Source organism: Pagrus major, chromosome 17 (assembly GCF_040436345.1).
Source record: "Pagrus major chromosome 17, Pma_NU_1.0".
NCBI classification, from domain to species: Eukaryota; Metazoa; Chordata; class Actinopteri; order Spariformes; family Sparidae; genus Pagrus; species Pagrus major.
In genome coordinates this window covers 15,084,060-15,109,544 of record NC_133231.1, presented here as the reverse complement: position 1 = coordinate 15,109,544, position 25,485 = coordinate 15,084,060, and the positions used below count along the sequence as shown (strand labels likewise).

At 45.3% G+C, this 25,485-nt stretch overlaps 1 protein-coding gene across 2 annotated transcripts in view; it reads left to right on the top strand.

Moving 5' to 3' along the window:
- The first annotated feature begins 6,989 nt into the window (after positions 1 to 6,989).
- Positions 6,990 to 25,485, top strand: part of kirrel3l (kirre like nephrin family adhesion molecule 3, like) — a 35,064-nt gene continuing 16,568 nt past the window's right edge. For both annotated transcript variants that reach the window (XM_073485906.1, XM_073485905.1), the window contains exon 1: positions 6,990 to 7,598. In XM_073485906.1, coding sequence (XP_073342007.1) covers positions 7,559 to 7,598 — 40 coding nt within the window. In that variant the 5' untranslated portion in view covers positions 6,990 to 7,558. The remainder of the gene's footprint in view (positions 7,599 to 25,485) is intronic.

Below are 25,485 nucleotides of genomic sequence, written 5' to 3'. Positions count from 1 at the left end.
ACTGCAGTCATATGGATTGCCCCGCAGCGCTGTGACTAAGTAGAACTGATGTCTCCTGTGACAAGCGCTCGTGTTGCTGTCATCCAGGACGCGCAGACACTCTGCATACATTACTGACTGCTGGCTTCCCCCTCTCCGTCCCCCCTTTTGGATGGCACCACAGCTGTCCCAAAGTGAATCCCAAATGAGAGTATCTGTCAGGGTTTGTTTGCTGCGGGCCTTGATTTGATGCTATTACTCTGCAGATGGAGAGACTGGCTCAGTCTGCGGGAGCCGAGAGCTGCTGGTGGACAACACTCGCCTCGGGCCTGGCCTGGTGGCACCGAGGCACATTTTGAACAGAGAGCTGAAACCGATAAGGGGTGAAAACAGTTCCTACTCTCTTAGTGTCTGCGCCTAAAACAACATCCTCCTCTGATTCCTCAACACACCCATGTGTTTGTGTAACAGAGGCCGGTCATATCTCTCTCTCGTATCCCGTCTCCAGCCAGATGTTCCTCATTCATTTTTCTTCAACACAGCTGCATATGTAAATAATCCATGATTTCTCCTGCTGGATGGGTGGATCGGGGCATATTGTGTGTCTGTTTAAGTAAGCGGTCTTGTCTCTTGCGCCGGGGGTGTAGACCTGTTTTCAACTTTAAAGCAACGCTGTTAGTTTTTCATTGGGTCCGAGGGCGACAGCAAGTCTGTGTCAAGATGATGAGGTCAATCCCTAACCACTTCCCCGGCAGCGCTCTAGCACAGGTTATCTAACGCAAGCAGACGGATGACATCTTAGCTGAAAGTGCTTAGCTACCTGTTCCAGGTCAAGGCAGATTTCCTGCTGTTGCCATTCCAGCAGCGACTCGCTGTATCAACCATCTTGTTTCAAGCCCCCAAAGCGTCTCTTTCTTCTCTGTGGCAACCATCAACTGCACTAACCCAGAGAAAGACTGACAGCCAACCCACTGAAGAGGTGTGTAGGCAAGTCGACCAGAACAATAACAAAACTGGAGTCAGAGGCAGAAAGGGGAAGAGGACAGACCCTAATAATGGCCAGGCCGTGGCTTGACATGCTATGAAAAGTGACAGTGGACGAGTCATCCATTATTTATAGCAGTGCAGAGCTGGGTTATTTATTTTTTTCAGCGGCCTGAGCAGCAAGGGATCATGGCACAAAACAAGCAGTCAGTCGTGGCCTATTCATGTGATTGTCAGCAGACAGCGAGGCGAGCCCAGTGTTGAAGGAAGCTGTGACTGTAGTTGTGGACTGGTATGGACACTGTATCCAAACAGCATTCACCTTGACTATTTGCTGACTCTGCCTCTGTCCCTCTCATTGCCTCTTTTTCATGTCATAGACATGAGAGGTCAGTGTCAACTGTGGACGGGTCAAAACAATATGGCTGCTTACCTTTAACTTACATTTTTAATGGTTTGAGGAGACTCTGACTGCTGCATTAATTAGAGTACAATGTTGGAATATAGGCTAATTATATTCATCAAATTGTTATTGAGCTGACTGCATTAATGCGTTGGCAGTTAAGTGGGTTGGCACATAGTATTTTGTATCACAACACATTAGAGTTTGCTGCACTGAGGAGTTATTCAGTGTTATACTCACAAAATAATCATGATAGAGCCAACAATCAGATGACGCATTCATCAATGAGTGGCAGTATTGCTGATCTCAGTGTGAGACTGCACTGGCTAATCTATGTGTATGGATTAGCACAAGTGTTCAATAGTTCTGTCCAGGCGACTGGATTGCAACGGTTGTCTCAGATATTTATCGTAGCTGAGCGGAAGCGCTGTGTGTCTGGACATGGCTTAGTACAGCAGAGATGCCACGGACGCCATCAGGGCATTTCTGGCACACAGGAATGCGCATGACATCAGGAACAGATGTTGCACATGGTGAGGCCCATCAAGGGACAACAACTCTGCATCAGTGCATGAATATTTTAGACAGCTTACTGCTGTACTTATCAGCAAAGACACGGCTAGGCTGGCCAAGGACCCAGTCAATCTGAGCTTAAATTTTTGGGGGATGTTGTAATCACGTTATTGAAGAGGCGGGTGAAACGCACCACCAGGTTGATGAAGTGCTGGCTTGCAAAAATAGGAGTTGCTTTTTTAGCTCTGGTGCATTTATTAGATGATGAAAAACTATCTTCATCGGGGCTCAAACCCTGTCAGTTTAAAATTTGATTATACTACTAAAGATACATCAGAGCTATAGAACAGGAATGCATGATAAGGATTTTTTTCAGCTGATACCGATAACAGATAATTACCTTCCTCTCATGGCCGATACTGAAAAGATAACCAATAATTTGACATTTTTGTAATTTCAAAAGAAATTGGATGGAAGGATAATTTAATATTTTTAACTCTAATAAGAACTTTTTCAAAGAAAGAAAAAAAACATCCACACTGGCAGCGACATGTTTGGCTCTCTAGTCTACACTGATGGCTCTACACATGCGCAGCCAACCCGATCGGCAGAGTAAATGTTGGTTAAGTATGTTTCTGCAAAACCACAGATAATTTTAAACTTAACATTTCTTCATGTTGCTAATTTATGTTGTTAATTATGCTGTCCTTATGGTCTCCCAAGGTTTAGGTTAACCACTTGGTTAGGGTTAGAAAAACATGATGGTTTGGCTTAAAATAGCCTTCCTGTTTTGGTTTTGTCACCACTGAAATGGCTGGAAATGATCCGACTTCCTGTGAAAAAATAGCCAGCTTTGGTTGCCACGAATGACAAAATGGCAAGTCAAACTGTGGTCATCCGCTTTGCAGGCTTTAAAGGTGCTTACTACCACTAACTGTATCTGAGTGTGTAGATGCAGCACTTGCTAAGTCATTAAAAATAAATGGATTTCATAATAACTGCCCTATTAATCGGCTATAATTTCATTGTAGCTGATAATCTTAGAACCCAGCCTCTATATTGGTTGGCCGATATTATTGGCTGTTATTGGCCTATTAAAGATATATCCGTATGTTGATCAATATGTGCCAATTTTTTTTTTTTTTTTTTTTTTATAGAACATAATGCAGAAAATGAATCTTGAGGTAATTTATATAATTATTAAACTCCCAGTGGAGTTTATTGTTTCAGTGCACTGATATCATTTTTGACAATTAAGTTTATCGTTAAACTAACTACGTACCTTTCCTCCATCTTTAATATTGGGATGTTTTTACTCTTTAATAACAGTATCTAAGTATCAAAAGTCCAGTATCAGTCGGGCTCTAGATAATTTATCAGCCCCTATATAAGTATATATCATCCCTACGACAAAGTGTGCAGCTTCACCTCCTTTTTGTCGTGATGACTTTATCTCCATGTGACTCTATACCTTCAAGTCCCCACAGTCACAACCACTGTAATGTCAGACTCCAGACCTTGCCTGTATATATCTGTAGAAACTGGGTTCAACAGTCACATTCCTGTAATCCACACCCTTTTCCGAGCGCAGCTTGAACCAGAAGCCTCAACCTCTCCTTGACCCTTGAGGAAAAGAATCTCTCAACCACATCCCCAGAGAGACTTTCATTACAGACAAAAACAAAATCCATGGGTGGCCAGAGTCATATTCTGATATTAGGGCAGAGGACATGGATTTGATACGAGGCTGGAAATAGTCCTATAGACTGCAGAGTGAGCCCCGGGTCCATGTTGAGCTTTAATGGCCCTCCTCCTGCTCGTCAATCACACATAAAGAAAATGCTTAATTGCAAAATTTCAAACCGGTGCAGTGGACTGACGTCATATTATTGGAATGGGGGAGAGGAGACAGTTTTGAATTGCTCGCGAGGCGGGCAGATGGATACCACTGCCTAGCAAAGGTATATGTCCTTATGAGTTATGAGCTTGTAGCGGCATTCAGAGTTATGGTTGACACAGATCAGCTCAACATTCAATATCACAATTACAGTAAAAGCTGGTGTAATGTTTCTCATATGGATAGCAGCATAAACCTTAGACCCCTAGAGGAGCCCAAACACTGCAACATGGACATTCACTACATTACAGAGAGCAGGATGTTAATATTCATCAATCCAGTGGGCTGTATTTCAAATCCCAAGATGAAGCTTATTAATTATGATACAGATTCAATTAGGGGGGAATGATTAGTGTGTGTTTGAATGATAAAACATGATCATTTCATAAGCTTATATAAAATGTTTTATAATGTGTGGCCAATATGTGTTTTCACTGAAAACTATGTGGAGTTTTCCCACCGCGCTGGAAGGTTTTGAGACAAAACAAAACTCACATTCCTCAACTTGGAGCTCATGTTTTACCGAGTTTACTTTTGAGAGAGAAATGTCTTCTTTTTCCCGTGGCGGGTAATGAGGTTGATTTTATTCAGTTTAATATTCATTCAAACTAAACACATGGTTTGTGTCAGTATGAATACATTTCTCTCCACTTGAACGTTGGATCCGCTTTCCAGCCAGACAAAAGAAAAAGCAAGCGAATGTAATTTTAAGGGCCCAGCATGCCGTTCGCCGCGACTGACATCTCTTTTTTTAATTGACCCCGGGTCAAATAGGGACTGGGATAATATTTTGTTAAATTATTCTCATTTCCCTGCGAATCACATTTCCATATATCTCCACTTCATGCCTTATTTATTACCTCCTTACAATTACCATGCAAACGACGTCTTAACTGTCACCCCTTTCTCCCTCTGAACAGTTTAGTAAATATCAAACCATATTTATTATTAATAAACCCACAGCTGAAAACCCCCTTTTTATTTATAAATTATTCACACACTCAAAAGCTTGGGGAGTATGGGCGCCCTCCATTTGATGCCACGGAGGCCAGCATAATTAAGACTATTGGCTCAAACCGATGCTAGTGCATGTATCATCTGTTTGGCCCTCATCTATTTGTCCATCTGTGTGAGCCATAGGAGATCATGCATTTCAATCACAGCATCATGCCTGGTGACAGTCTTTGCACAATGGTTGCTGATTTTATTATCACAGCACAACTGGGTGGAGGCACCCCACTGTTTTACTGCTCACCAGAGCCCCCGCCTTCAGTCACTGATGGTTTCACATGTGCACACTATGGCCGACAAACACACACACACATACACTCAGAGAAAAACAAAAAGCAGAATCAATTCTCACTACTCTTTATCTCTCACATTCCAGCTCCAGACAGCCCGAATCGCACCCTGACATATGTAGAAACAACAAACATCTATTCCTGCGCACAAACACACACATTCAGACGCGCTCATTTGCCCATGTGCTCACTCACACTAACCTGGGTTGGCTTCCCAGCTGTGCAAGCTGTTTCTTCCATCAACATGTGTTTACTGGCAGGGGACCCTTATGTTTGCATTACAGGGAGGCAATAAACAGGAAGGCCAGCCCCGGGGTTTGAAAACTACTGTTGGGGGGGGGGGGACCCTCATGAGGAGTGAGCCCTAATCATTGTGTGCTTCAGCCTTTAATTAAATGCAGCGCGAAATGTCAAAAAGGAAAGACTCTCATTTTGCTGGATGATGTTTTCTGGAATCCACACACACGCTGAAGTCCTCAGTGTCCAGATTTACACACTTTGATGAATTTTTCACAGTCTTGTGGAGCGCAAACCACCTGGTTGAGTTAACAGGGCGCATGTGTGCGTGTCTTTCACTGTTTGTGTGTGAAGGGGGGATGTGTTAACATTAAATTAAATCGTCGCTTGCTACAATACACATACAAGTGAAAGACTGATTAACCGGATGACTGCAAGGCCTATTATTTTGGTTAATCAATAGATCCTTGAATAACTAATGAACAACATCAAAGAGCGAGCCTATAAACAGCCACAGGCAAGTGATAGACTGCACTGTTTTCATCTCTTTATAAAAGCCTTTCGCTTTTGTTGAAATATGATAATGACTCTGTTCTCTTCTGTTCATTTTAGCGCCCACTGTATGACAATGAACAATAGGCTCATTTTAGATCAAACTGCACCTGATAAAAGTATGTTTTGAGTCAACTTCAAAGAAAATAATTAGAAAAAAAAATCTCAACAAGCTTATGAACTTTCTCTGGATAAACTATGAAGGTAGGCTTCTTCATAGTCATTTGTAAACTAACTGAATTAGTGATTCTGATTCAGGCTAAACAACATAAGTTGTTTGGGTAAACAAAAGACAACAAGTTGTAATTGTTGATTTATTCTTTCACAAGTGTTGAGGTTTTTACAATCAAGTCATCATTTCACCATTTGGCAAAACATCTGGAGCTGATTCGGCTCTAATGTGACTACTTACACATTCATTTGCCTTAATTAGTTTCCAAATCTGTTGGCTGATGGAGGGAAGCGATTGAACCAGATACCAATTCTCAATAGTTAGATTTCCTTTTTGATCAAAAACTGACCCATGATTGACAAAAATGAAGGTTTGGTTTCTCAACTTCATTCAGAAGGCGGGAGAGTTTCTGTGTAATAATGCATACTGAGAAGTCTGTTAACACTATATATAGTTTAGTGACTCATTATCATTGACAACATTACTTCAGCTCATATTGTCGAGTCTCAGCATGATTAAATCACAGAGCCGTGGTTATAAAGAGAAAATGAAGAGGGTTGGGTTAAGGTTCAGACTTGATGAAAATTAATGTTTATATTGAGCTAGTTTGCCATAAGTGGGGTCACAATGCAGATTTATATTCAAACACATTTTTTTCTAGATCACAACAGAATGTACATTTTCCTACAAATGAATAGCATGAATTAATAGAATTCAAGTCTCCGTGTGGGCTGCTCCACCCAAAAATGTTAAGGCAGTCATTTAACTCAGAATAAATGTCTTAAATACCCTCCCCGTGACGCACGATGAGCCAATAGCGGGGCCCCTGGGGGCGGGGGCCGCTGGGCCCCCCCTGGCAAGCATCTGAGGCAGAGGGGCTCCTCCGACTCAGCTCCTGCCAGATTCGGTGTACCCCCCCTACTAGCACCAGATGACTGTCAGTGCGCATTTCCTATTGGCAAGAGGGAGTGAGAAGTAAACAGAGGAGACCGACGGGAGAAGAGTGTGTGTGAGAGAGAGGGAGAGAAGGAGTGAGTGTGTTAGAACAGAGTGAGAGACTCCAGCGGAGGGGGCGAGAGGCAACTTCACCGGGGTTTATCACTGCGCACTGTCGAGGAGGAGAGATCGCTCTCGAGCTCAGCATGCTCAAGCAGGTGAAAAAGTGGACCGTGGACGATCGCAGCGACTGAAACGCCAGATCCACTAATGGACTGTTAGAGAGCGCAGTGAGAGGGGAAAGCTGTGCCGGCGTGACGGGGAGCGGACCCTGGAAAAGAAGCTGACGCAGTGGGGAAAGTTACCAACTATGGAGATGCATTGTTAACTGAGAGTTTACAAACTGTTCGGACCTTTCAGAGTCATTTCTTTCAACTGGATGCTATTCTAGACGAATCCCAGTGCGCTTGGCTTGTCCGTCCGGTGATATTCCGGTGCCGCGGCGGACCATAACCAGCTCTAGTCGCATAGACGGAGCGAGTGAATCCTTCCACGCAACACAATCAGCGGCCAGAGCTTCTAAAATGACGGCGTTATACCTCATCTTTTGCCTTATGGTCTCAGGTAAGACATGCTTTTTTCTTTCTTGTTTTGTCCTCATCCAGCATGCAGGTCTGTATCGGTGGAGAGAGGATGGACCGCGCTCCGTGCTGGCGCGCTGCGTCAAGCCATCCAGTGCGCTGTTAACAGGGGGGCAACTGAGATGCTGCAGTGCTACAGTTCACTGCTGTTAATTGCCGGTAAATGTTTAATTAGTTTTGAAAGAGTGATTACATCAGGAGGTTTCCACTGTCTGCAAGCCGACCCGGAGCACCGGAGGATTGTGGCACTGCGTAAATCAGAGGGGTCTCTTTACTGTTCTGGTTCAGATCTCGGATGTGTGAGAGAGACGCTGTCTGTTTTAGTGGATAGGCACGAGTGTGTGGATGAACGCAAAGTTTAACTTATCAGATTTTTATTTTTATTTTTTTTCACCCGGGGGGATTTGTTGCTCCGGACTGCGTCCACTCACAATAAATTCTCCTGGATGAGATGCTTCAACTAAAAGCGCCGAGATATGAGACGGAGCCGTGCAGAGCTCCGCATCCCTTTCCCCCCCCCTGAAGTTAGTCAGTGGTCCCCAGATTGATTTCCATTAAAACACTAAAGCGAGAGCTCTGGCCTGATGGAACGACGTGGAAATTATGTCTCCTACTGGTCTGAAGTTTTTCTCTTTTGAGTCGTAATCGATCGTGGTCTCTGTGAACGGTGCGTAAACAGATAAAAGGGTGCACGGTCGAGCACAGTCTCTCGGGTATGTGCGTTTGTGATGGAGCGAGAGAGATGGAGAGAGGGAGAGTGAGGGAGGGAGGGGGGGGAGAAAGGGATAGAGAGAATGAGTGAGAGAGAGGCAGGAGAGGGGGAGCGTTTGTTTTTCGGGAGACAGGCGGAGAAATAACGCACCTGTCTGCCCCCCCCCCCCCCACACACACACACACACACACACACACACACTCACCCCCCTGCTGCTTCTTGTTTGCAGAAGTGAGTTGACTACAGGAGTTTGTTTATGAATCTTTATGACAAAAAAACAAATCAAATACTCAGACTACCCAGGATCAATGTAAACCAGATTGTGAGTGTGTTTCATGAAGAAAAAAAAAAAAGACACACATTTGAAAAGGAATTAGTGTTTAATCTGATGCACGTCAGGCTTATAAAGGTAGTTTTCACCTTATCTATCTCCTATCTGTCTGATGGCGGTGTAATCGAATTAGTGAGATGTGACAGAGGACAGAGGATCTCTGTTTTTTCAGTATAAATCTAATCTTTATGAACAGACCGACTCTCTGAGCAGCTGGTGAAACGTACTTCATTAATTTAGTGCTGTAAAAGAAGCTTTCAGCAATTAACACTGAGCAACTGTTGACTTATCAGCATTTTTCAGAGTTGATAAACTACTGCATGGCATTAACAATTTGAGGGAAAATAATTACATTTAAATGTAAGAGAATACACAACAGTATCGCGCTGACACAGATCTTCTCTGGGAGGGACAAAAGATGGAATAATCCTTTTAGGCTTCATTTTTTTTATTTCTCCAAGCTGCCTTTGTAGCCTCCAGACTGAATCACTCGCAGTTTCACCAGCTTTCCAGATCACAAATGGCAAAGCGTGCTTAGTGGCCATTTGTTGCGAGTATACGTCTTTACCTTCAGCCCCGGTTCCGCATGGTTTTGTCATTATTCAGAGCTCGGGGGAGGGATATGACACCAGCAGACCTCTGCTCCCTGATAGACTAGCAACAGCTGGATGAGAAGGGGCGGTAGCCAGACAGTGGCATATTTTCCCTGACCCTAACCCTAACACACACACACACACACACACACGCACACACAACTCCTCTCTCTCTCTCCCGCTCTCTCTCTCTCTCTCTCTCTCTCTCACACACAAACACACAAATAATGAAAATGGTAACAGCTGCCCTAATTAGAACCTAAGAGACCCTAGACCTCATTTATTGTGCCAGTCTTCCACAGTATAAAAATGTGGCCACAGCACATGGCTCCACTTTGAAATGTGAGTATGGCATATAGCATACATTTGTATGTATGTAGTCTTGTACAACACTGATAATTTACTCTCTCGGAAAGTCCCCTGGGCTCCCAGAGGAATTGGATTCCACACTGCATCAGTATTCTGAGTAATCTTCAGTGAGCTCTTCTTTGGAACCTTTTGCTTTGGGTCGCTTACGTCTCATCGGGCCAAGTTCAAAGGCTGTGAGCTGAGATTACAAGTTTCTCTCCCTTCCTCTTAAGTCGCGTTGCCTGTCATGTCCCACTATAGTGTAACGCTGTGGAAATTTTCCACCTTACTTCTTCTTCTCACAACTCCTTTGCCTGGTCGCAGAATGTGTGACTATGGGACAGGAGGACGCAAGAGCGTAACCGCTTAATGGGCCGGAGGCGGCCGGCAGACTTTCACCAAAGGTTGAAAGCCTGTTCATGCACACGCACACTTCTACAGGGCACGCACGGACACAACTAAGCCGAGAAAGTGATAAGCCCTGACCGAGCCCCCTCCTCCCCGCCCCGGCATCCTTCCCTTTCCCATTACCAGAGATTTGTCTTTTCCTCATGCAGTGCAGATGTGTTTGTGGACGCAGTGGCAATGTGGCCCAAGAGGTTGGTTTTGGGGAGCTGTGCATATTTTATGAACTGCCGTTCTGCTGCTCTTTGAATTCTTGTGGAGGGACTCCGGATGGGGAAACAGAGTTTAAGATGAGGAGGGGGAGGGAGGATAGAGGGAGAGGAGTCTGGTTACAGGGACAAGACTCACATGTGTCACCAGTCTCTTGATGATTAAGCTGACAAGTAGCAGGGAAACACTGAGGAAGACCGCTGAGCATCGTTAACCTTTTCTCCATCTTGTTACACTTGTCTCCCTCTCTGTCACACTAGCGCACACACACACAAAATCCCTCCTTCTAGTTTTCCATTTCTCTTCTCTCCCTTCTATCAGTTTCGTTTCTTGTACGCCTCTGATGCAAAGAGATTGAGGGTAAAGTAGGTAAGTGGCAGAAAGTTTGGCGGCAAGAACCCCAGCCAGGCGATGAGGAGAGTTAGATACGAGGTGCACAATAGTGCCGACGCAGCAGAATCCGAACACAGCTGAGTCTTGAACAGAAGTGTCTTGCATTATTTAGGAGACATAGTCATGGCAAAGATATAGATGAATTTTGGCCCACTTTGATTTCCTGTTTGCCTGAGCCCTGTGTAATGGTTTTGCTGGCAGGGTGTTATATTGAACACTGTATCTGATATTTGTAGATTCTCTAGTGGCCACAAATCAAATGTAAAGATCCACACATTTAGCTATATCTTATTTCTTTATATCCAATGTGTATTTTATTTCTCCACCAAACAACTAAAGTTATTGTTTGAAAGTTGTTGTTGAATGTTTGCCTCCAGATTTGAGGTCATGCACACACACAAACAGACAGTAATGAATGATCAACATCTTAAACTATGTCCTGCTTCTTTCCTCATCCTGAAGACGTGTCATGCAAACATCCCATTGTCTTTCTGCCCCTCTTTGTAAACAGATATCCTCCCGTTTCCCCCTTCCCCGCACACGCACTTGCTACGTGTACGGAAGGAGAAACTGGAAGGTGAAAGAAAACAATGGAGCTTCATAATGTTGCCTTTCTCTAATCAGCTTTGCCATGCGGGTAAACACAGATAAAGAACTTGGCAGTGTGTCCTGAGGCTTTGTTATCAGCTGTTAGCAACTTAACTGGATGTGTACGCTGGTATGGCTCAACACAGGAAGCATAAGTGGCCAGGTAGCAAACCGTGCATGGCACTTGGCCTCTTCCAGTATTATTTTTACCCCTTCCCGCCCATCCTCTTTTTGTCTTGGCTTTTCTCCTTGTGTCTGTCTCTGCACATCCTCACCTTGTCTTCCTCTGGGGCAGTCGGGGGATCCGGGGAGGAAATGACAAGGAATGGGACAATGGAGGGGCCGTGTCAGCATCCTGCCACTGCCTGGAGTCTTCTTCCCCAGTTAGAGCACTTCAGGCTGTATCATCAGCATGCTGACTGGTGGGGACAGCGCAAACATGTTTACTCTTTTATAATTCTGTACAAACATAGTTAATGTTAAGAATAGAGAAAGGGAGAAACCGGGATTGTGTGCATGTCATTAAAACAGGCCCCCAAGGGAAACAGTCACGTTTATACAGTAGCAGCTATTTTAAGAAAGACTTGGATTGCATTTATCTCCCCCTAAAATGTAAGTGTCACTTCAGACTAGAGAGATGTATCACCATTTCAAAAGACCCCAAGCCCAACATACAACAGAAAAGAATCGCAGACATACCAGACCACACATTCATTTTTATTTTCCAATCAATTCCTGCCCTGCAAGACAAGAATTTCATATCTCCAGCCGAGACACAGAAACCAACAGCAAATTGAAATTTATCTTCTGCGTTGCAGCAATATCTGTTCCTGTGTTATCTCCAGCAGCCGTGTTCCTTAACCTTATATTAAAGATAGCTCTGTTGGAGACGGATTCTGGCAGCTGAGAAGGGGTTCAGGGAAGAGAAAAGTTCAGTTAGGAAATACCATCAGACATCGTTTATTTAACACAAGAGGCTGATTTATTTTAACTTCTCCTTATATGAAATGTAATTGTCAGTGGGACTCACTAAACAGAAGATCTGACATATTTCTCTGGGTGCACCAGGGCTTATGGCATGTGTGCATCATCCGGAAGTGACTCACGAGGAGCCCACAGACGCAACACCCTTAACAAACACACACACATGCACACATGCACACACATGCACAGAGGTCAAGGGCACACACTGGGGCAGAGGATGATAAGCTAAGATGAGTGTTTGGCATCTTCAGGGCTGTGTGCCCTTTCTGGAGCGATTAGTCAAAGTCCAACTGTCTAATTAATGATGCTCCAGCTCTCAGGACATGTCATCTCCTTAACCAACTCAGGCTAAAAACACATTCAAGGAAACGAGAGATTGCCTGCCTGCTGCTCACTTTATTAGCAATGGAAACAGTGTATACCCTTTTGGGAGCAAGTGCTCCAACTCCTCGTTCCTTGAAGTCCAGCCCCCCTCCCTTTCTCATTCTTCTTTTCATCTCCTCTTCCTGTCAGTTCAAACTGCCTGGAACACCAGGGCTAATACTGTGCTAGTGACTCAACCATTAACCAAAATAGTGGGCTTGCTGTGGTCTCTTTTTCCTCTGCACAATGAAAGCCCAGCTCTGTGTTGTTGTAGGAGGCCGGGTGAAGGGTTGGAGAAAGTGTAGCGAAGTCTTTTATTTCCATTTATTTTTCCCATTTCGGACAGGGCTGAGAAACTCGCCCTGGGGGGTCTGCGATAGAAGGCGGCCAATTTGCTATCAACTGAGGGGTGTCAGTCAAAGCTTATCGATCAGGCTTTTAACTGCGGCTCCCTCCACGGCAAAACATGTTAATGTTATTGAGCTGTGTGGAGACGTGAGGAACAATGTAGCGTGTGGGTGGCTGAGGCGGGCGGTGGGTGGTTGAACCGGTAGGAGGGTAAGGTGTGTCTCTCTCCTGCCGTCTGTTCGGCCAGAGAAAGCCGATGCAATGGGCCCAGCGTGAGAACAGAGGGGGGAGGGAGAGGGAGAGAGAAAAGAAAGAAAAGGAAGGCAGAGGGGTCAAAGGGATTTACTGCCAGGAGCCTAGCATTTCAGGTAATGGATATGCTTGTATTGGTGTAAACCAAACCTGCTGTTTTTCTTCCAGCGTAGCAGAGGTGAAAAAACAACAAAGGTGTAACTGACTGCAAGTCTGAAGGGGATTAATAGAAAGTTGATATTTCAACACCTCAGGCTAAGCATTAGATCTCAGGTGTACACTTGGACACGCAGAAGGTGGTTGTGTGCGTGCATGCGTGTAGGTGTCGGTGTGTAAGCATAGTAGAGTTTTGGATAGGGGGTATGTATGAGGTTGAGGTAAGGAAGGTGTATAGTGGGAGGCTTTTCTGCTTCTGCCACATTCCTGCGAAGCTGCAGCAAGGAGGGCATGAACACATGGCTAAGTGCTTCCCAAGCTGGCTGAGGTGAACCTAACACCCCTCCTTGGAGGAAGCAGCCCAACCATTGTTCCAGCACATTGCACCCGTCTGACTGAGGCATCCTAGCGCTGTGCAGATCCCAGGGGGCTGGAGAGAGAACGAAGCAGAGGAGGAGAGGGACTGATTGTTCCCTGCTCAGACTATCCACAGATGGGGCTACGGCACAGGATGCCGGGCTGTTTGCTTTAGAAAGTCCCAGGCGTTTGCTTTGCATTCGTGGTGTATAGAATGCTCTGGGGGATGAAGAGGAGAGGAGAGAGTGCCAGTGGAGACAACAGCAGGAGAAGGGGAAAAAAAGAGAGAGTAGAGCAGAGAGAAAGATAGAAAAAGAGACCTTGCCTAATATGATGTCAGTGTGAATATAGTGTCAGTGCCAAGAAGGGAAGACAGATGATACAGCCATACAATGATAGGGTAGTTGGGCGAGAGCGTGCTCAAGTCCTCCCCTGTTTCCAAACAGAGACATATAGAGCTGGAGATAATGGAGAAGGGAGGGAGAGTAAAGAGAGTAAGCGAGGAAGGGAAAAAAGGAAGGGATGAGATGCAGGGAGCCCAGGCTGCATCCATCATGTGGTTTGGTGCAGAAGCCATTTGTACCTATTGTTCTCCATAATTTGTTTTCTCGGAGCCTGCAACGGGAGGGGTGAAGGGAAGAGACAAAGCTACGGCAGCCATTTATTTTTGCGCTAATTACATAAGTGAGACAGCATAATTAGACGTATAGCTAAATAGACAATAGGCCGAGAGAGAGATGCTCAGAGCCAGATAGACAGGGAGGTGTGGATGAATTCAAATAGATGAGAGGCATTGGATGGCCCTCTCTATTTCACATTCAAGAGTGCGAGGGAACACGTTAAAAGAAGTAAAGGGGATGGAGAGGGATAAAGGGAGAGGAAAAGGGAGAGTAAAGGAGACGGGGCGATAGAAGGGATAAAAGATAAGAGGGAAGGGGAGAAAAGCCCTCTTCACAGACTGCACTTTGAGGTGCGGCCCAATGCTGCTGGAATAGTCACCTCATTTAATACACCTGCTCAGCGGGAGCGGAAAGAGAGATATGAGGAGAAGTCGTAAAAGAAAGAGGAGGAAAGGGCAAAAGAGAAGAGAGGGAAGAGGAGACAGATCTCATCTCGGCTTCTTCAGATCAAAGGCAGAGAGTGGCTACAGAAAGCTGTTTGTTGTGGCTTGTTTGGGAGGGTCTGTGTCTGTGTGGGGTCATGGTTTGACCTGGCCCACGTTTTTTTTTTTTTTTTTGTTCAGCCGCTATTACACTTCAGCACAGTCTCATGCCAAATCCTGGATGGTATGACAGCCTACAGGGCCTGGGACAGATTTCTCGAGAGAAGTGATGATGAAGCTGCTGGGAAAGCTGACGAGAGGAGAGCGACGGGGGTGAAAAGAGGAGGAAGTTTGTGAAAATCAGCACAGTTCAGAACAAAAAGAGATTTTACATCTTTTCAACTAACTGAAAAGGACCATGTTCGTTCTAGTCGTGCTGTGTTGCTGAATGTTCTGCGTGTGCTAATGCAGTTGTGCATCTGCTCAGGTTCATGTGGAGGCGGTGCGTGGGTGTGTTGAGCACGTCACCAGTCTTCCAGGACTGTGATACAGGGGAAGATAAATAGGCCCTTAATGAAGCCACTCAATCACAAGCCAGTTAAAACAGCTGACCAAAGATTGAAGGGCAGTCAGGCCTGATTGGAGGCCTATTGAAGCTGGTCGGGGGAAGCTCTTGAGCCGTCACACTTTAGATTAGCCATTCACTGCACTATAGACCTCAGCCTAACTACCCTTCTTTCTCTAAACAGTCCTCTGACACACTATAGTAGCTCAAGTCAACTCCCTGATTGTGCTTGGGAGTTCTTTAAAAGCCAATTTAAACTCAGTCCTTTGTTTAACTCCCCAGGAACTCAAGCTGGGACATATTGTATTGGTTGTGTGTCCGTGTGTGTGTGTCCGTGTGTGTGTACTCTTTCATTGGGCTGAGGTTGAAGTTTTTTTGTGCGAGCTGTCTTTGAGCATGTGATGTTTTGTTAAAAAAGAACTGGGTGTATCTCAGAACTGGCACCGACTAGTTTTTTTGGGTGAAAGAGAGGGTGCATGAGAGAAATCAATGGCCCAATTCAACCTATTACAGCCATGACTGTTGCTGTAATGGTGTGGAAATGGGCAGCGGTCATGTGGATCCCTTCTATACCTCCGGGCTTGGATCACAACTGAAGCTCCGATTCATTTCCTCCCAGCTTTGATTAAAAAAAAAAAAAAGTACTCTGAGGATTTCAAAGAGCCTCACATGATGGTAACGAGGGAAGGGATCGGCCCGTTTTTGTAAACCGGATGAGACCTCCATTCTGCCAGGTTTCGCCGAAGGACAAACATAACACTGGGCTGCAATTTTCCTCGACAAATAATGACCCCTCTAGTCCTGTCTCCTTCCACCCTTTGCCTCTTTGATCCCAGGTAATGTGTTAACAAGCAACGGGTTCACGGAATACCCATAACATTACGATGTGTATCCGTGCTGAGGTGTGAGAGCATGTGTGTGTTTGCCCGTGTGTGGCTGTTTTCACACCAATTAATGAATTGCTTTATATGCCTGCTGAGGTGACGATGGCCTGTCTCTAGCAGGGCATTTTGCATTTTTTTTTCTGTGTCTTTCTCGACGCATGATGGCCAGGGTCCTCTTTCTCTCCCTCTCTCTCTCACGCTAACTCATTAATGAGACCAGTCTAATTAGTGCTTGTGGTTCCATACAGGGGACCCCAGCGACCGCAACGCCATTGTGAGTCGGCCTAATCAGGGGACCGCTCAAAAGACGGAGGGCCCACTGCACCAGTGAGAAAGTTCACACATACAGGGAGACCTGCTTGGACTCACACTCAAATTAGCGTTACGGGTTAATTGGCATAGGAGCACAAAAAAAAAAAAAAAGAGAGGAAAGAGCGAGTTTTATTTTCAGATGTGCGACCAGCGAGGTCTAAGATCCCGTTTACCTCTCTCCCTCTGGTCGTGTTCCTCCCGAGGGCAATGCAGAAAAATGATCTTCGCTCTCCTTCATCCCTCTCCTTCACTCCAGATAATTCAATCTCTTCAATATCAAATAATCTCTCCCAATTTTTCAGCCTATTTTAACCTTATCGCTCAAACGGCTACCTCTGGGGGACAAGCCTCGTTCCACCTTGTTAAAAAAGGGGGGAGTAGAAAAGGGAGAGGTGGCCCAGGAAAGAGGGATGGCAAATAGCTCTCCGAGGAGTGCTTTAAAAGCCTCTGCTTGCCGCTCTCATGGGCCATATGTGAAACAGCGAGCAAATAGATTGAAAGAGAGAAGAATAGCGAGGAGAGGGAGAATACAGAGGAAGATAGAGGGAGACAGAGACAATCTACAGGAGAAGGAGGTGATGTGGGGTGTGGTGTTTAAGGTCTGGGGCTCTAACTTGTGTCCCACAGCACTTAACATGCCCCTAGCCATCTCTCCTGGCAGTTAATTAGAATCCAATAAGGTTGCCGCCTGTTGGTCATTGTTCCTCCAGTGTGTTTACCCTTTGCAGAGGCTCCATTCGCTGCTTAATCTGCCGAGAAGCTGAATGTCAATAGGTCAGGCCAAGACTCCAGAGCCCTGAGAGAGAGGGAGAGACAGAGCAAAGGGGGAAGGAGAGAGGATCGTGGGGATGAAGGGAAAGGGGTCATCTCTCTCTCTCTCCTCTCAATATTTTTCTCCGGCGTTCCTTTCTCGTTGTTGTTTTTTCTCCCCCCCCCTCTCGCGTCTCCTCTTCTCTTCTTTTCTTCTCACTTCTAATCCGTCCTCTTGATTGTTCTAAGCTGCTTTCAGCCAGCCCCTGGGGGGGTTGGGGGGGTTGGAGTCTGTTTTAATTAAGATTTAAAAGACGACTCCCTCAAGAAGGGAGATTTAAGTGCAGGATGGACTGAGCAAAGTAAATGAATGAAGGTAAGGACAGATTGTAAGAGAGGGGATCAGCAAATATCAGAAATCGGTTAAAGGAGAAAGTTAAAAAGCCATTATTTTACACACGCAGATCGCGCATCGCGTCGCACACACCCACACATTCACACAGCACGCAGCCAGACTCTGAGGCGTTCGAGTGGCTAAGCCAAATGGGATTTTTTTTCATTTGTAATCAAGCGGCACAATCTATATAGATCGAGCTCAACTTCCTGTGATTCATACCATATCCTGCGAGGGTGATATGGGATCAGCGGTAGCCAGCAGGCAAGCTGAGGGAGTTATCTCCACATTCTGTCTAATGATCGATCATCTCACTAGATGGGCTTAAGAGCATGTAACGCTCCACTTGTTTATCAGAGCCCCAAACTGGAGGCCCTGTCGGTGGATGTGACCTGCAGAGAAAGTCTTGTTTTGCAAACAGACAAATGAAGGAAACATAAGTTTAAAGTGGGGCCTTCAAATACAATTGCGTATATCTATATCTCAGTATTTTGAAATCTCCTCAAAAACACTTCATAAATGCTGGGACTGGGTGACAAAATCAAATATCAAAATATTTTTGACCAAATATCACAATGTTGCAACAATATAATCGGGATGACTATTGGTACTTTTACAAAATGTTTCCACAAAGAGATTTTTGACAAGTAATCATCATACTTGAGCTTTATATGTATGTATCACCTGTATACTTGCCGTTGACTTGGCGTTGGCGTTATCAGCGATAGATAAAATAAAATAATTTAGAAATGTGCTGCTTTGGCTCTGATGCAGTCTGCAAAGTAACTAAAGTTATCCAAAAAAAGTAGTGGAGTGAAAAGTACAATATTTGCCTCCAAATGTAGTGCAGGTGGAAGTGATAAGTAACAGAAAATTGAAATATTCAAGTAAACTTTATATTATATTACAATATAACGATATCTGAAATCACCCAGCCCCAGTTTGAAGTTTGCTTCTGTTGTCTTTGTCCTCTGACCAGACACGAGGACTGCAGCTGAACTCATTTCCCTGTGTAATGTGGTTCTATTCGGGTGGCAATGTCACCACAGTGGAAGCTCTAGACGTTCCTGTTAGACACTTAATTAACAGTCTTATCGCACCAGGACAAAAGAAGATTCCTCTGTAGAAGTCTGGCCATCAAAGATACACGGACTATTTACTCCTACCGTGCAAACATTGTGTTACAGACAAGTGTGTGTCCATTTGTGTGTGTGTGTGTGTGTGTGTCACTGCGGCCTGAGAAAAGGCGTGTGCTCCGTGTTTGGTAAAACAGTCACATAGCACACATCTGCCCCGACTGTGAACCGTACATTCTTCATCCAAAGTAAAACCCCTAAAGAAAACACACCCCGTAAAACAGACTGCACAATAAAGTGTTTAAGTTCATCAAGCCGCACAGCCACACGGTGCAGCCGGCAAGGTGTTAAAGGCCAGGCAAGGGTCAAGAGCCCAACCCACGGCATTCTCTGCCACGATACATCCCAACACACTGCCACCATATGTCCAGGGTTTCACAGTCAATGAGCCGACCCACCCAGCATGACAAAGACCTATTCACACCCAGTTGACTCTGAGGAAATCTGCAATGCCATGGTATGATTAGGAGAGAATACGGCACTAGTCCAGCCAGTGGCCGTTTAAATAAAACAATAGACCAGAAGATGCAGAGACGTAAAAGGAGTGTTAGGGAAAGGAATACGCAGACAAAGAACTTTACAAAGCACTTTGAGCGGATAAACGTAAGCATGATCTTGCCCTCAGCTTGCTGCAGCTCCATCGCTTGCCTCCATCAAAGCCCCTTGAGATTCCCCCGGCACACTCTGCCTCTGTCACTCACAACTCTGTTAATAAGGCCAGCAGTAAACGCCAGGAAAGATATGCGGGGATGAAAGATCCTTCTCTCATGTTCCTTGCTTTGAGGATGTGTTTCCGGGTGTCGAGGGGAGGTGGGGGAAAATGCAGCTTTATAGAGTAATGCTGCATTTTAATAGAAACAATAAACCCATCCGCTTATAAAATAATATTTTGTGTCCCAAATCCTGTTGTGTAGCAGCTCTGGGGACTTTTGGCAGAGTTGGGGAAAAAAAGCCCCCACCTCCACAAGCACTACGCTAAAGGTATAGAAGAAGCCAAAGAATAAAAGTGTGGGGAGCTCCGGGGGGAGGGATATATCACACATATATTCTTTCACCGCAACGATTAATATCCGGGAAAAAAAGGTCAAACTTGACTTGAAACGGTCCAGTATATCACAGTTACATTGGGAGCCTGCATTTCATACATCAATCCCTGCTGTGATGTCTCATCAGCCTGGTCACACAGGAGAGACCCACACTGCACATTATCAAAGATTGATGGGGTGTCCTAGTTAAAGACAGGGGGAGGAGAGATGACTGGTTGAGAAGGGAACTTCTGCGTTACTCTTTCCCTTTCAAGAGGTGTTGACTGTGGGTCGCATGGCCTTTCACAGCCCAATGCAAATATCATCGACTGTAGTTTGCAAATGTTATGCCGGGCTTCACTTTTGAGTGACCCAAAGCCCTGACCCCGAGATGCAGCAATTTCAGGTCAATTCCCTCACACAAGACTCAGGAAGCTCAGGATGAGTGCTGAGCCTGCCATCCCCACCCATCCGCCCTCTTCCTCATCTTCCCCTGGAACGGAAGACAAAACAAACTGACAGAACAAACAGGCAGATTATCCTAAATCCTTTTTTCTCCAGCACACAACCTAACCATCTCTTATATCCACTGTTCACCGTCATCCTGCCCGTTTCTTGTTCAGAGTGCTTGCTTAATAATTAATTGATTAATTAGCTCGCTCATTAATCATTTATTCATTAATCATGGCCTGATTTTTCTAGAGGAAGCGGCGCAATCTGAAAAAACCCCTGACTTCACATTTCACTCTAATTATGCTCCTTTACTAATCAACGCTTAAGAAATGGAGTTTCAGGAAATTAGTTTTCCCCTTCCCTTCTTTTTCTCAACACAAAGCAGGATGTATTGAGGTCGGCAGGTAACGTTTTTTTTCCCCTCCCTTTCTTGTGTTCTGGAAGCTCTTAGTCATCAGTAATTTTAAAGGAATGGTTCAAGTTACAGGCAATCTGATGAACGGAATAAAAATTTGATGTTAAATTAAAACTCGCCTTTTCTCCACCTCGAGATGAAAAGGGAGCAGGAATTCTGGTCACAGACTAACCACAGACAGTGATTAATAAAATGGCAATTTGAAGGCCGTTTTGTAAGAACAGAGAGGCGGCAGCATTGTGAATCACGCACTTATTGTTTCCACTGGATCCATGGCTCTCCTGGGAGAGGAGGTAATTTGTTTAACCACCAGGAGTTATGTTCTCTGGACAGAGAGATGGGGCGATAGGATAGTTCTGAAATACCTTCTGTAATGTGGAGCGAACATTAGAAAGAAAGTGAAGAGACACATTTTAAACAGGTTTAATTAGGAGTGTTTGTGTGCCTTTGTGTTCCTGTTGGATGCAGAGTTCACAACACAGCTCAGCTGCTTTCTCTGAAGGGGCTCTTGTCAGCTGCTGACAAAAAAGAATTATGCATCAAATTAAAGAGAGCTCCAGTGAAATGGAGGCAAGTCGGGCATTAACCTCTAAGCTTTAAAAAGCACACATATTAAGCAACACTAATGAGACTCTCATTGAGCGAGCTCTGTTTTATATTCAAACACGCACACAAAAGCGCAGCTTTGACTTCAATGTGCCATCGCTGCCTCTGAATGAGGTTGTATCTCTTATTCATCTCACCAGCAGCAAACACTGCAGAAGTGAACAATAGTGTAGATGGCCCTCTTACTCTAATGAGATGCATACATTTACAACATTACCACCCTCATTAAAAAATAATAATAATAAAGGGAAAAAAAATATTAATTATGAAACGCACTACTTCCTATCGTTAAGAGCCAAGGGGGTCTCCACCGGGCTCAATTAGGAAGAGTAGGCCGCAAATCCCTAGACTAAATTAATTGACACTCCAGGGCATTAGGCCCAGAGTCCCAGTACAGAATCTATGTAGAGAATTCCTTTGTTTTCATTTCCACCGCCTTTTAGAAAAAGCAAGAGATGGAGGCAATTTTAACATGATCTCTTCATTGTTTTATGGATTTTGAATCAATTATTTATTTATATATTTATCTGTCTCGTTTACTTGTCACGACTGCGGCGGGGAATGAAAAGGTTTTCTTTTTTTTTCCCGGCTCCTGTCCCATCTTTGAGAAGCCTTTCTGTCACATGTTGCGTACCATCGCTGTTTTATCCACCGTGTCAGCTGTTGTGCACACACTAAACCGGGGCTTTTGCAAACAGCACAAGAAGTTAATGATTTAAAAGCACAGTAAATTATACTGAAAGCCCTTCCATCCAAACACTGGTGGGGGTGGGGGGGGGGGGGGGGGGGGGGGGTGGAGTCGGTGAGGTAAACTGGGATACAGACAGAAAAAGCGACAGAGAAAGAGAGAGAGAGAAGCTGGGGGGGGGGACAGAAGAGGGCTGGAACTGTGACACAGATCCAGCCAGCAGCTGTCTTGCAGTGGAAACACCAGGGGGTAAGCAGGAATGACACGAAATGACAAGACTAGCTCAATCAACATCTTGTCAACACTGCTGGCTGATGGGTACAGACAATTTCATACCGCCACCACTGGCTCCCTCCCCTTTTTTTCCCTTTTTTATATGGCTTTTTATTTCCTGTCCTCCTGCCAGCCAGCCAGCCAGCCAGCCAGTCACTTGCTATCTGTCTGCACGGAGTCAGCTCTCAGCTCTTTGGCTCTTGGCTTCAGAGTGGGGGAGCTGTTTTAAAAGCTGCGCTAGAATTATACTCAGAGAGATGCTTCTGCCCACTAGAAACCCTAAAGATATGGGGCTGTGACAGTGAGTGTGCATCTATGTGTGAGAAGACAGTATAAGAATGGGTGTATTTATGGCACATTGTAGGGGCACTGCAGCACCATTCACATACACTCGCTGACTATGTCACATCAGCACTCTTGGTGCCCCCTCCTCCTGTTCTCCCTCCCTTCTTCCCCTCCTCGTATGCATACCACTTTATTACTCTATCCGCTGCATCTGCTGTAGCAGGTACCCAGGGAGAAACTCTGCCACTGCTCTCCCATGTGATCAGCCTCACTGCTGCCCTGATGTGTGCAGTGCCCTATTCCAGCAGAGAAAAACCTCGTGGTGACAGCCTCGGAGACAGACTGATTACAGCGTTCCATCAATCCCCTCTCAGGCCCAGCTCCTTTGCAATCGGAAGCTGACAGGAGCCCACTTTTTCCATTTTTACCTTTCCTCAGTTTTTTCCGGTCGTTCTAACATGTAGTGGCTCTTTTTTTTCCGGTTGTTCCCTCTGCCCTGCTTTCTTGAGTGTTGTGTTGACAAGCTGACACAAACCCCTGTGATTTTCACACCAGGGATGTAGAGAGCGAGAGAAAAGGGACAGGGGGATACGGGAGAGAGGGGAGATGGGAGAGAGAAAGTGCAAGGGAGAGAGGCTGGCAAGAGATGACAGCTGACACGGAGTCTGGGAAAGTGGAGTGATGGCAGAAAGAGCCATGGAGAAAGCAAATCAACAATTAGTAACACCTTATATAACTCTCAGAGGGGGCCTGCTAGGCATTGATTTCAGGGATCATGGCTCACTGACTGTAGACATATGAGTGATAAACAGAGGAATGAGGGGATGGATTGTAGAGGGATGCAGGAATGAGAGGGAATGCCCTGGGTGGCGGGGGTATCAGCAGAGCAGCAGGAGGGGGGGCTGGGTGGATGAGCGGGTCCACTCTCTAAAAAGGGTCTCGGTCTGAGCCAAGATTTTCACAATGGAATAAAGGCTGAAAGGGGAGGCTAGGAGGATTAAACTCCAGCAAAACAGCTCTTAAAAAGCTGTTAGACTGCAATTTGGGCACAAAAAAACGCAGAATGGGAGAAAAGATAGTGAGAGCGGGCGGGTGGGAGTGCAGCTGGAATGCAACGTGGGAGAGAGAGGCCGGGACGCATTTAGGTGAGAGAGAGGAGGGCCATCTGCAGAGGCACAAGCTGGAGCCGTTTGCCACGGTCCAAGTCCAAGAAAAACACAGAGGTGATCACACACGAAGAGCATGTGTTAGGTGCCACGCTGCCACAAGTTGGTGGGTGGTATCTGTCTGTTGTTCACCCCCTTCAAGCCCTCAGAAGTTCTGTAGGAGTCGTGGTAATGAGCTTAGTAGCCAGATCAAACATGAGATGGGTGCAGCGTCCCCTTTGGGACATACTCTTTGGTTCAGCTACCTCAGCACTACTGTCTCTACTTTGTATATAGACACACACAAGAGCACACACACGCACACAGGAAGGGGAAGACAAAAGAGCCTGACTCAAAACAAAGGGATAATAATTCCATACAGAGAGAAATGGAGCTTGCATTTTCCAGCCCGATTTAGAAGCCTTATCTAGACAAGGCACAATGGATGGCATTTGGGGAGAGGGGTTGTTTATTCCAAGCTTGACACTTTTTTGCCAATTGCCTTGTTTTGTGCAGCGTTTTTTTTTTTTTCCCCTCCTCATTTTCTCCTCTCTGGCTCTTATTGTGGAAAACTCACACCAGCTGGGTGCAGGATTCTGCCTCCACTGCCATTGGGGCAAAAAAAAAAAAAATATGCAAGTAGCTATCGGGCGCTATTTTTTAACATTTGAATTATTACTGCACAGAGCAAATTGTCCAGTCAAGTTGAGAGCACTTATATTTATAGACCCCACAGGACTGGATGTTGCACTCTTTGCTCTGGATGGGAATGAGGACATGGAATGAAATCAGGACTAAAATAGGGACTCTCTGCGAACGCGGCTCAGAGCCTCTTAGAGTGAATGAACATATGCAGTCAAGTGTCATTGTAAAAACACGGGGAAATGGACAGAGTGCACCGGCTGAGCTGTTGTGAACGAGAGAGTCTGATGTTATTTTATGTTTTATTTGAAGGAGCTGACTTTTTGAATGCTGGGTTAAATTGAGTTACAGCCTGGAATAGTGTTTTTGTTTTTTGTCAGATTACCAAAATGGCGTAACAGATTATGACTGTGGTGACTTGGTAGCAAATGCACTGCACTGTGTGAGTTAGATCCACATTTTATCTAAAGGTCATCTGCAGTGCCATTATCTTTCTCAGTCTTTAGCATCATGGCTGGCGCTTACACATCCGCAGCACACACACACACACACACACACACACACAGTGACTGGTTCAATCTAATTCTATCAAGGCAGATGTCCAGCGGTGGACAGATCACTGCTGACATCTGTCCATCTCATCCTGATCCTTCCTGATGTGAGTGTATCCCCATCAGTTCAGATGAAGGAGAGAGAGTGCAGGCAGTGGCGGGGTCGACGCAAAAGCTCTTTAATAGCTTGTGTCCAAGTCGGAGAGAGGCTGTTTTGCACTTAACTCCGACCATGTGACAGAAACAGCAAAGTCACTGTGTCGAAGTAACTGCTAAATGTGCCCTCCGGTGCCTGACAAGTTGCTTTGCCTATTAACACTGCCCCACCCTCCACACTCACATCCACTCACACACACGCAGACATAAACATACATGGCATATTTTTAGACAACACACACACCGAGCTCACACAGGCGGGCAGAAATGCACACGCACACACACACACTCACAAACTTAGCCCTATGTGCATCCAGCGGCGTGAAATGATATTCCATTTTGAGAAATCCGGATTTAAATGTATCAGGCCAAATGTGTTTTGACCTTGTTACTGGGGGATGGAAAAGCGAACGCTCACACACATACGCACACACACATACACGCTCCCACACACACAGCAAAGGTAAGAAATAGAGTAAATGTTGCATTTTTTTGTGATGAAGACTTG